Source organism: Haplochromis burtoni, unplaced genomic scaffold, assembly GCF_018398535.1.
Source record: "Haplochromis burtoni strain Fernald_Lab_line unplaced genomic scaffold, NCSU_Asbu1 Contig_269, whole genome shotgun sequence".
In the NCBI taxonomy this organism is placed as follows: domain Eukaryota; kingdom Metazoa; phylum Chordata; class Actinopteri; order Cichliformes; family Cichlidae; genus Haplochromis; species Haplochromis burtoni.
Genome location: NW_024582630.1, coordinates 260353 through 272744, shown reverse-complemented (window position 1 = coordinate 272744; position 12392 = coordinate 260353). Strand labels below are relative to the sequence as shown.

Here is a 12392-nt window from a genome sequence, read left to right as displayed (position 1 = left end):
ATATATATATATATATATATAGTGTGTTTGTTTTTTGTTCTTGAATTCGACATAGAAACGTGTTGTGATTAATCTTAATTTTTTGTGAAATGTAATTTTGTGAAATGAGAATGTTAGTATTGTGCAGTATTTCAAAAAAATTTCCTTGACAAGATAAATCTGAAGACCAATATATGATTGGTTTATTATAACAGAAAGAGAAGCACTATAGAGTTATATATCCAAAGCCACAAATAAACGCCTGTTTTATTAGCATTAGTGTTATTTAGTATTTTTTAAAAAGCTTTTGCTATAAAGTGTCTAGTGATCCTGTCAATCAATTGTTATAGGTGATATTATTCAGATCATTGACGTTGGATAGTTTTATAAATTTAGATGCCAGACTGAAGTGGAAATTTGCACAGCTCTTACATATAAATTAAATAACTGCACTTGACCATAAAAAGGTCAAATTTGTGCTTATTTTCCTAAATTGAGACTACTTTGAAAGGAAACAGATTGATATGACAGAAGACTGAGCTTTAGTGAAGAAATAACTGAGCATTTTTCTGAGTTTATGCTTGATGGCAGGTTGAGAATTTCAGTAGTAGATCATCGTATAAAGTTCTGTAACAACACTGTTGAACGTGATATTGTAAGATAATTAAATCTGGTTTGGTAGATGTTTTGCATTGATGAAAAAATGGAGTAATTCTCTCATCAATTTTGAATGTCAAAGCTTCTTTATTGTAAATGGGTCCTGAAATAATTAGCGCCTTTACTTCCTCCAACAAATCACCGTTTGCTGTTGCGATTTTAGGGGTAACAAAGAGAAGGCATACAGAGGCTTCTCACCATACAAGTATGACTAATGAGCTGGAGTTTGGTAGTTAGAGAAGGTTCTCCTACAGCAGGTGAAGAAAAGGAAGTTGATGATGATGAGGTCGACTCGTTGATTTCATGTCTCGAAAGGGAAGAAGTGTCTTATGTTACAAAACTGCGTCTGAGCACAAAACACCAAAAAATGTCTGTTTTTCAATGAGACAAATCCTACAGTGTGTGTACCTGTTTAGCTTGGTGTGTGTCTGCTGTGATTGAAACTATGTGTCTGGATGTGTGCGTGTGTGCACCACTGGTACTACACACACTCCTTGCAGCCACATTCCACAGGCTTCTCCACGTCCTGCGTAAACGAGGTGCCGTCGTCGCATTCGAAGGTGAGCCGCCGCCGTCGCACCCTCAGAGGAGCGCAGCAGGAGGCGGCGCTGATGTCCGGCTTCGCTGTCGTTTGGCAGCGACCTTGACATTCAACCCAGGAAAAAGGTTTTGACGTCTGGCAGAGGATGGTGCCACGCTGCAGCCGGTGGTAATCCCTGACTGGCTCGCCTCGACATGGGGACTCTGTGGGAGGTAGCACAGGCAGATGGATAAAAGAGGGTCCAACTGTGTTTCCATAAGGTAAAGATGAAAAATATTTGACCTTTTGCGTGATCAAACTTTTAAATTTGAACTTTTTCTTAAAGTGTGAGACACAAATAAAAAATGAAAAATGCAAAAAACTGAAGAGTGGCCAAACTAACTATTAACAGAAATCATTTTTTTAGTGTTTCATAGTGTTTAACTCATCTGTCTTTGATTAAAAGAAACTACCATCTTTCTACTGCACAGAAACTACCATCTGAGACCATAAACACAGTTTATGGTAGTTTGACGTGTGAGCGATTACACTATGTTATTCATTTAGTAATAAGTAAAAACTTAACTTTTAAAATATCAAGTAGAGTATAATTTAATACCCATGAAATCATGATACATGTTTTAAAGGCTGGCATTATTTTCTTAAATACATAAACCTCTCAGCACCCTGTAACAATTTCAAATACCGACTGCTCATCCTGACTCACCTATATCACAGCTCTCTCCAGTGTACCCCTGCTCACAGATGCACCTTTCTCCATCCTCCGTTGTCTGACACTGGCCATGCAGACACTTCAGACCCCGGCATGAGCCCGTGGGCTCCTTCTGGAGGTTACACAGTGCACCGTAATATCCCTCCTCGCAGTCACAGCGGTATGTTTCTGCATCCAGCACCACGCACACACCCTTCACACACCTGGAATTAAAAGAAGCAGATGAGGAAAAGAATCAGTATTAAAAAAGGATTTTATAAATGTTACAAAAACCACTTTGAGTAATGGGTGAAGACATTTGGAAGCACACGTCCTGTACTAAGCATGTAACATGCCACGATAAGTGCTGCTCACTTGCTGCCTTCACAGGGGTTGGCACCAGCTGCTAGAGTGACAACATCCACTCTAGTAAGACCTCCTGTTACTGGCTGGTCACAGTGTTGTCCTGTCCAACCTTGCTGGCAGTGGCACTGAGGGCCCTGTGAGAGAGAAGACATCTGTGCTTTACTCATTTTCTACGAAACTCCAGTTCTTTAATATACTATGTTCAGTTCAACACAATTTTATTCATACAGAATCACATCAGAACCACAGTTGCCTCAAGGCCTTTTATATTGTAAGGTAGAGACCCTACAATAACACAGAGAAAACTCCAATGATTAAACAACCTCCTACAAACAAGGACTTGGCAACCGTGGGAAGGAAAAACTCCCTTCACAGTTCAGGGAGGGGCAGCCATCTGCAGCAACTCGTTGGGGATAATGGGAGGAAGACAGGACAAATAAAAAACTGTGTGTATAACCTAATTTATATTAGCTCAGTAATAGCTTGATTACACCCAAAAGCACTGAGCTACCATTCATTCATTCAGGAAAACAGGAAATTTAAAAGTGATCTGGAAACTAGAGCTAAATTAAATCATAATCACACTGTGACACTTTGACAACATTCTTTGTAAATTACATGTTTGTCTCCTAATTTATGTAAAAAATATGCTTTAATTTAACATCTATGCCATTATTACATTTGCAAGAGGTTTCACTGCTGACAGTGTGTTGCTACCTGTGGACCGTTGGGTTGGCAGATGCCGTGCAGGCAGTAGAGTTTGCGACAGGCTTTGCAGCCCGGCACCACCCCCAGCTTCATGTGGCTGCGAGTGAAGTCCTGCAGCTCGTGGTTGATATAAAGGTTCCTGATGCAGCCGTGGAAGCTTGACGTGTTGAGGGTCTGAGAGGAGAGACCCAGAGAGGCTGGCATCACTTCCTCAGGCATACCTGGACAGACAGAAAATCAATTGGTTATGTCAGAATATTCCACAAAACTGTGGAGCATGAATACAAAGGTTCATGTCTGAACTGAGGTGTGAAGCCCTGGTCCTACCTCCCACATACAGATGGGCCTCCCCTGTTGCTGGACGACTTCCTCCCTGACTGTCCAGTGTTGTTGGCTCTCCTCCATCCACTGACAGGTTCACCATCCGATTAAAGGTCACCAGCTCTAGCGTGTGGAAATGCCCATCGTTGACAGTCTCTGTGCTATTATGGAGGAGGCAACAACATTGCATTATGTTTTAGGCACTATGTAAAAATGTAACTGAGCGGAAGGACAGTGGAGCAGCTACGTCTTTTTGTCAGTGACTGTTTCCACTTTGATTTTTGCTGGTATTATTCAAATGAATAACAACTTGTCTTTCTTTCTCTTTTAGATACTAATGATCAGTCTAACCTTTAATGCAAGAAGCTGGTGAACTAATGTACAGTGCCCTAAACTAAACATTTGCCTCGTGGAAGTGGGGCCTGTCCCTGCATTCGCTGGACGAGTAACTTCAAGACTTTTCCATTTGGATGTTCAAAAAGAGGAAAAGAGTTGTGTAATAATTTGTGCATATTAACCAAATCCAAAATCGACCTGGTGACTGTTAAGAGCTTTAAACTCAAAGATGATTACTAGAGCAACTAAAAAAATATCAACAACAACTCTGGGCCTATTCCCTGAACATTGATGATGACTAACATGCCAGTCAGTTTATAATGGCCATGAAAGGTTGCTATCATGCAGGCAGAGAAGAGGCCTGTCTTATCTCTAAAGGCAGATCGTTCCACAGTTTTGGAGCTGCTACAGCAAAAGTTTCCACTCAGTCCTGGGTACATTCAGGAATAGCCGATCAGCTGACCTGAGAGAGCGGGTGGGTGTATAAATCTGTAGCAGCTCAGAAAGATAAGATGGGGCTAGGCCATGGAGGGCTTTAAAAGCAAATAAAAGAATTTTCAAATGAATCCTTAAAGAAATGGGCAGCCAGTGAAGTGAAGCTAAAATAGGGGAGATGTGCGCAAACTTTCCAGTGCCAGTTAAAAGACGCGCTGCAGCATTTTGCACCCTCTGTAGATGAGTAATGTACGAAGCACTGATCCCTATATAAAGTGCATTACAGTAATCCAGCCGAGTGCTAACAAAGGCGTGGATTAATAAGGTAAACTTAACTCAAACCAGAACACGAATAGAAAACAAAATACAATGAAACGCAAACACTGGGTCACATGACCTATATCATTTTCTTTGTCTCTAATTTTAGTCACTTGTTACATTTTTTTTCCAGTTTTCTCATCGCTCTTCTCTTCTCAAGTCTTTATCTGTTCATTTCTTTTTTTTACATCTTGGTCCCAAAGCCCTCTCGTCTGCAGCTGCACATCACACAGATTTGCCCAAAGCACGTGTGTGCGGGAGGCTGCCAGCTGGCCGTGCCTCCTCCTTCTTAACACTGAACCATGCAAACATTTAAGCACTTGATACCTGATCAAGTGGACTCTCAACTATAAAGTGTCCTCTGGCTGAATCTGTGATTAAATCAGAAAACCCACAGCGCTGATGTCATGTGTCCACATTCCCAAATAAAGCAGGACTGTCTCTGAGCAACGACACAGACCTAACGAGCGCTGAGCGTGGTTGCTGAGCTACAGTGAGCTGAGAGGATGATGAGGGCCTGACAGGAGTCCAGTGGATTATTCAGCTCAACAAACTCTCAGCTTTTGAACTTCTGATGATCAGAATACAGTAATCAACATGCAGCAGTTGGCGTGAATCAGAGGGTTGAGTGTAATGTTAAACATGTTGAGCTGGTCAAATTCAGGTGCCAATCATGACCCTCACACGGTACAACTTCAGTGCTTAGTCTAAATGTAGTGCACATTTACTTCCTGTCTTTAGGAGAAATGAAGCATTTGATTGTTTATTTTACTGCATTAAAACAACTGAAACCCACATTTTTTTACCTTTAAATTTAACAAATGTCTGGTTCCATTTTTCCTGCTAACATATGAGATTAGTAAACTAGTGAATAAAGTTTAAGCATTCTTACTGGGGATGCAATATGAAATATGAACGACTCCTTCTTACCAAGAGAGTCATTCATATTTTTCAGAACTATACCATGGTTATTCTTAGATGTGCTTGATTGAATGCTTGGTTTTTAGTAAAGTGTTATGTCCTTAGTTCACAGCATGAACCCAAGCTTGCACATTCCCAGAAAATCAGCCTGATAATGTCTTCTTTGTCAAAATACACCGTAGAAACAGGATATTTATTTCAGATTTGCACTGCCTCATTGTTGGTCTCTCTGTGTCACCAGATTTAATAAAACGCAGCTTTTGGCCTGGTGAATCAACTGGATGTCTTCAAGGAAACATTATTTGTAGTATAAAATTCTCTCTTTATATTTCATTTGAAAGTGTTTCTGTGGTTCAGCTACAAATGAGAGACTGTAATACAAAAGGGGGATTTAGATAAAATAGATGGATGTTTTAGAACACTGAATCAAACTGTTCAACACAGTGTGGAGAATTCAGAGTCATGATATGAAAAACCTTTAAGTAATGCGTTGCCAAGTTAACCAGCGTGCACCAGCCTGTGCAGTCACCTGATATCACTTTGTACCTCAAGATGTGGCAGTGAGTCACTTAGTCCAATTTGAGAGGAAGTAGCTGTGCTTAGTAAACTTCTTTTCTATAGACAGTCTATGATTCTGACCACTTCTCACTCATGCTGAAGGAGTCAGTGAATTAAACTGCAACAACAAACAAAAGACCAGCTGAAGCTTTTGGCAGGATGGAGATGAAAGCCTGCCAGCAAAGCACCTCTTTTCCCCATGCCCACCCCCTAGCCAGCTGCGTCAGGCAACACCAAGGCCTGCAGGCACGGTCTGTCCAACAAGCTGAAATCAAGTAGCATCGAGAAGATCATTATTCAGGTTGTTCATTGGGTGATTTATATGCTGTAGCAAAGTTCAGCAATGGTAAATGCAAACACTGGTTACTCTATTGTCCGTGCACCCATAGAAATGACAGACAGCCAAGTTAAAAAAACAAAAATGGCATTGCTTAAGATCCAGAACTGCTACTGAGCACTAAATGAGGGATGCTGCACATTGCAGCTTTAGAATACTGTGAAACTGTCTTTCAGTATGCCAGTTATACAGACATTTAATCTAATTTCAAGTTATACCCCTGATTACTACGGATATACTACAATATACTACTGATTTTGTTTCTGGAAATATTTTTGCGATTGTGTTGTGTGAGGAAATTGTGTGTGAGATTAACCTCTGACACTGTGCTTAGAATATATTATCCTGCTTTTCTAAATGTTTCCCTAATATGTCTATTTAAGCATTTTCATGAGAATCAGAAGGACCACCCATCAGCCATGGGTGACGGGTGGTCCTTCTGACCACTGTGTGTGTATGTGTGTGTGTGTGTTTACCTGTAGATAGCAGTGGCAGGTTGGTTCCCTGGGTCATATGTGACCCTGACATGACCCTGATGGAGCTCCACAGCGATTGGCTCATTGTCCCCGTTATAGAGCAAGATACCATTTTCCTCTGCTGTTGACACCTAACGCACAGACACGCACAAAAACACACCAATAAAGGTCTGTGTGCGTGTGTGTCTGAACTTGCTGCTGCTGAAATTGATTTCTGACACTCTTCCGTGTCTGTCACCTAACACGTGCTCTCGCTAGGTGTGGACTTGTGGGCATGTTCTCACCTGTAGCGTGATGTTCGTTTGAGGCCAGTTTTTGACATCTTGAAGCTGAACATAAGAATCCCTGTCAACAAAGTTGACGCTGACCAGCTTCTCACAGTTCTGACCCTCAAAGCCTGGCAGGCACTGACACACTGCAGTTCCCAGCTTTTCCTCACAGAGGGCACCGTTCTGACACTGAGCAAGCTGGCAGGGCAGCGGGGCAGGAAGGGCCACCTCACAAAACTCACCACTGAGGAGGAAAAAGAGGTCATAATAAAGGATATCAGACATGACATACAAAGAAATACAATGATCCCACTTCCTACCATGATAATCAAACCAGCACTATGGTCTTATGATGATAAAGGAAACTCACAGTACCCAGTTTCTTAGATTTGTATCTGCACAGTTCATAGTTTTTTAAGGTTGCCAGCACCTGTATCCCTGCGGACAAACACAACTGTAGCCATCCAGATGGTCAACACACTGGGCTCCATTCTGACATCGATGATCCACACACTCATTATAATCAATACCGCAGTCTGGCCCCACCCACCCTGGGATGCATACACACCTGGAACACAAACACACACAAATATGCATAAATACTAATTAACAAATGGTGTAGGATTTGGGGAAGTCAATTAAAACATTAGAAAAAATTAACTTTGTATATGTTTATCTGCATGTGTCTGTAATTTCTCTCTCATCTGGGATCCCAAACTTAGCCAAGTCTGAAGTAATTGTGTGTGTGTGTGTGTGTGTGTGTGTGTGTGTGTGTGTGTGTGTGTGTGTGTGTGCATTTTCACCTGGGGCCGTTTGGAGTGCTGACGCAGGTGGATTGATGCTGACAGGGGTTTCTACCAGGAGAGCAAACACCTTCCTCTTCTTCACACAGCAGACCTAAAACAAGTGTTACAGGAATCTGTCTGTGAAGGTTCTCAGTCATCCAGGTCATCGTGGTGCATTGCTTCTTTTGACAAAGGTCCTTTTTTCCGTCTGGACTTCTTTAAGTTAACTTAAAGAAGTCCAGACGCTTTTCTTTGCAAGCTCCTTTGACTGTTACAGGAATCCTCAATATGTTACTGTGATGGATCAGCTATGCAGCATTTTTCTAAGTGAACAGTTTGTAAAATGTAATAAATATTCAGATGCTGCTTTTGTACCCGTGTAGTTTGGAGGGCACAAGCAGGTGTAGTTGCCAACTCCGTCGACACAGGTGGCGCCACTCTCACAACCATGGTCCTCACAATCGTCCACGTTCACCTCGCAAAAAGTGCCATGGAAACCAAAAGCACATGCACAGCTTAAAAAAGAACAAAAGAAGAAACTTGACTATGAAGACGAAACATTTAGACAAATTCAAATATTTCCATGTGCTACATGCATTAACGCGCTAATATCAAACGTTTATTAGCATGGTATATATTTTAGCATACTAATGTTTGAATCTTAGCAGGTGGGCTTGATTCTGCAACATGATGCCACATCCATCCACTAGACCAAATCTGTTGGTGGGGTTGGTAAAGAGGTTTTTTCTGCTACTTTCACCAAATTTTTGTTACCTGAATCCTCTAGTCTGCTCATCACTCAGGCAGGTTCCTCCATTGGTGCAGGGATTGCTGACGCAGGCGTCGACTGGAGTCTCGCAGTGTTTGCCCTACACACCACATGCATGCAAACTGAATTGACAGCATATTTTTGATGAGCATAGACAAACAGATCAGGCCAAGCTGAGTAACCGGATGGGATTATCAGAGACAGATGTGATCTCAAAACAATCACAGACTACACACGAACACATAAAATATTGGATCAGTGGCTTTAAACATCAGATCTAGCTCTGTAAATATATTACTGTGGGACTGCCAGAGCTCATATTTTGATGATAAAGCTTAAGAAAACAATACAACCTCAAACTCAAACTGCAACAAGCAACACACACACACACATAGTTGCATACCGTGAAGCCAGACTTGCAGACACAGGTGTACTGTTGTGTGTGGTGGACTTTGCAGATGCCCTGGTTCTGGCAGGGGGAAGACACACACGGACTACATTTGGCCTGAACAGATGACTCCACCGGACCTTATTTTACACAAACATACACAGCTGTAAAATCTATACAAGTCATTTTAACACACATGTGAGGCACACATGACAAATACACAAATGTATCAATCACAGGCAAGACGCAATGACCAATCCTAAATTTAGAAACAAAACATTTATGTTTTATTTTTCTTTAATTTCCAGATATAATTATTTCTGGTGCACAGTCCAGTGCACAGTAAATGGATACATTTATTTATAATGAATTATTTTGCTGTTAGATGAATCAATCAGAATGAAACACATGTATTTCTTTTTAAAGAAAAACATCTATTATGTTGTGTCTGTTTTTTTATTTTTTATTTTATTTAAACTGCTCTGCTTTGGCAAAAGCCTGAGGAACATTTGTATTCTGGTGTGTTGGTTGACATGACTCTGGTTTGAGCACACAGGCCAGAGTATCTGCATCTGATTTATAGCAAGTTTTACACATATGTGAGATACAGGGTTGGGTTGGACTGACTACGTGATCATTCTGCAATGCTGCAAAACTTGAGGTGCAGAACAGGTTTGTGTTATTTGAACCCTGTTGGGATTATAAGGCTGTGACACAGTGACTAATTGGGTTCAAAATAGATCCACTAACAGCTGTGACAGACGCATTAATAACCACTGTTTATTAATATAATACAAAAAAAAAGCCTATCTACTTTATTATTTTGGATACTCCTACTGTTGTGTGCCAGCATGACAAGTGACAAATTATTAAACGGTTGCTTGTTTGCACTCTTTACAGAAGTGACATTTCCTACTATGTGCAAGACTCGTAAGAAGTGAAATGAAAAATTGTTCCTGTGCAATGACAAGAGAAGCTCCACCCTGTTTGCAAAAGGCTTCACAGAAGGTGTGAGAAATAATTAATTAGAGTGAACCGCCACAATAAATTTTACAGTGCAATAGTATTTTAGAAATACATCATTTAAAGTGTTAATGCACACAAAGTCTGATAGGAAGCCACTGAAGGAAAATTCACACTATGTTCACACCAGAAAGAGAGTGCGATTAAACCTCTGGGCTTGATGATGTTGGGGCCTCTTTTCTTTTCGCCGGTGCCATGTTTAAATTAAACTTTAACTCCGTGCACTCTTGTTTACAGCAGTTGCTGTTCCTCTTAGTAACTTTGTTGCCTTTTATTTCACAACTTTAAGTCAGTAGTTTTGCTTTGTTTTTTGTTTTTTTGATAAGCAGAAAAAGGCTAGAGAAAAACATAGGAGAAATCTGAATCCCTAACCTCTATCCACTGCTTTACAAGTCATTCAAAAGTCAAATGTTGATTAACAAATAAAGCCATCTGAGTGATATTACCAGCTGATGATGATTAAATGCACCTTCTTAACAAATTCTTGTTTTAATATTTGTATTAGTATGCTTCTGCTCTAAAAGATAAACAACAAAAAGTGAAGGCAAGACAAATGCAAACAAATTAGATACTCCAAGAAAGGAGATTAAATTAAAAACAAAAAGAGTATAAAATTGCAAAGAGAGATAGGCAAAACCTCTAGAAACAGATTAAATAGACATTAAAAGGGCAACGAAGGCATAGAAGGGATTTAAAAATGACGAATGCTGTCAAATTTCAGTGAGACGATTATTTCACCAGGGGCGACTTCAAGATTTTTTGATGTGAACAGGTTAGGGATGCCCCATGGGAAATCACAAATACACTAAGCAATGAGAATTGGCTTAACATTTTTTCAGACTCTTGTGTATTCCCCTTTGTCCTAATACTGATGGTATTATAGCTGAATAAAGGCGGGAAGATGGTTTTACATTCTCTACTTATATAAAAGTAACAACACCACAGTGTAAAAATCCACCCAGCCACCCGGTGCCCTCTATGTAGACACGTCCCTGTTTTTCAAACTCTATTCTAAAACTCAGTAATCTTTTCGGACCCTTTGCCTACGCACTGATGATTATTTAGAATTGTAAATAATCATCAGTGCCTAGGTAAAGCTTATTAAGCCTGCACTTGAGGCTTGCTCCAAAAGTGATTCAATCATCATGGATCACTATGTAAAAATACCAAGCTTCAGTATGGACCAGTTACAGCTTCTACCAAAACAGTTTGCTTGTACAGTTAATTGTTTTATGACAATACTATACTCTTAAAATAACATGTGATTTATCATTGTTATGTCTTATAGTTCAGGGCATGTCCTCTTTAAAGGACTGGCAGGCTAACACAGCCAAAACACACTCAGATTTACAGGCTAATACACTCTTAATACACTAAAACATGTGTGAATCATCAGTGTCAAACATTGACAACAATGACGAGCATGTGTTTAGCAGTCTTTGGAGGAAGGTTGAAAAGATGCAGAAATATAAATAAGTTTCAATATTATACAAACAACTCTTATAAAAAGGCCAATGGATGGGACAGAGTGTAATATTTATATGGTTGTACTATACATTAAATATGGATAAGCACATACGTGACATATGAAAGCAATACTTTTGGATAGGTGTTGGTAAATAATTATAGAGAACTGTATAAAGACTCTGTTTTAGATAGACAATATTTTACAGCGTATATATTATTATAGTATTATCAGATTGTCTAATCAAAGGAGATAAACGTATGTATGATGAGCTAAATATAGATTTGCTTACTCCTACTCCTTTTTTGAATTTAGATTTTTTGATGTCATGTGCATTTGTTTTGTTTTTTTTACTTTTTATTAACATTTGTTAATAAAATTGATATTGATTATGGATATTTTTAACTTAACTATTTGTCAACTTTTTAATTTGTATGCATTTTTATACCTTTTTAAACTGATCTGATTACTTATGGTTTTAGTTGTAGTCTCCCTGTTTCTTTGTTAGAGTCTCTCTTGTTATATTTCCCATTTTATTTTGGCAGTCTCATGTCCCTTGAGCCTTGCATTTGATTTTACTTTACCGGTTTCATTATCATTAATTAGTTTCACCTGTTGTTACCCAGCTGTTTCCACTCCCCTTGTTATCCCTCGGTGTGTTTTCTGTGTATTTATACCTGTTGTTTTCTCCTGTGGTTGCTGTTGGTAATGGATTTAGTTTGGTGATTCTGAGTTTCTGGACTTTTATTTAAAGTGAAATAAAAGTTTGCGTTTTGTTATACATATATACGGATGCAAAACATTTATTTTTTACTACATTTAGTAAAAATGATAATTATTCTTTTTTTTAAAAAAATCTACAATAATTAAAACTGTAATTGTGATTTTACTAATTTAATTTAACTCTAATTTAATTTTGAATTATTATTGCTCATTGTTGAATATTTGGTGTTTGTGAAGGCTGTGAGTCTAAAACAAACAGCTTGCCAGCAAAATTTAGCACATTTTTATTAAAGCAATTTTCTGCATACTTTAACTTCACAGTCAAA

General features: G+C 39.3%; 1 protein-coding gene across 1 annotated transcript in view; it reads right to left on the bottom strand.

The window, feature by feature from the left end:
* Positions 1–27: 27 nt before the first annotated feature.
* The window catches only part of slit1b (slit homolog 1b (Drosophila)), a 78125-nt gene continuing 65760 nt past the window's right edge, over positions 28–12392 (bottom strand). The window contains exons 27-38 of the mRNA XM_005939966.3: positions 8871–8995; positions 8473–8567; positions 8074–8213; positions 7717–7810; positions 7344–7481; positions 6929–7157; positions 6645–6775; positions 3270–3424; positions 2952–3163; positions 2244–2368; positions 1884–2092; positions 28–1380 (exon numbers count right to left, since the gene is read on the bottom strand). Coding sequence (XP_005940028.1) covers positions 1118–1380; positions 1884–2092; positions 2244–2368; positions 2952–3163; positions 3270–3424; positions 6645–6775; positions 6929–7157; positions 7344–7481; positions 7717–7810; positions 8074–8213; positions 8473–8567; positions 8871–8995 — 1916 coding nt within the window. The 3' untranslated portion in view covers positions 28–1117. The remainder of the gene's footprint in view (positions 1381–1883; positions 2093–2243; positions 2369–2951; positions 3164–3269; positions 3425–6644; positions 6776–6928; positions 7158–7343; positions 7482–7716; positions 7811–8073; positions 8214–8472; positions 8568–8870; positions 8996–12392) is intronic.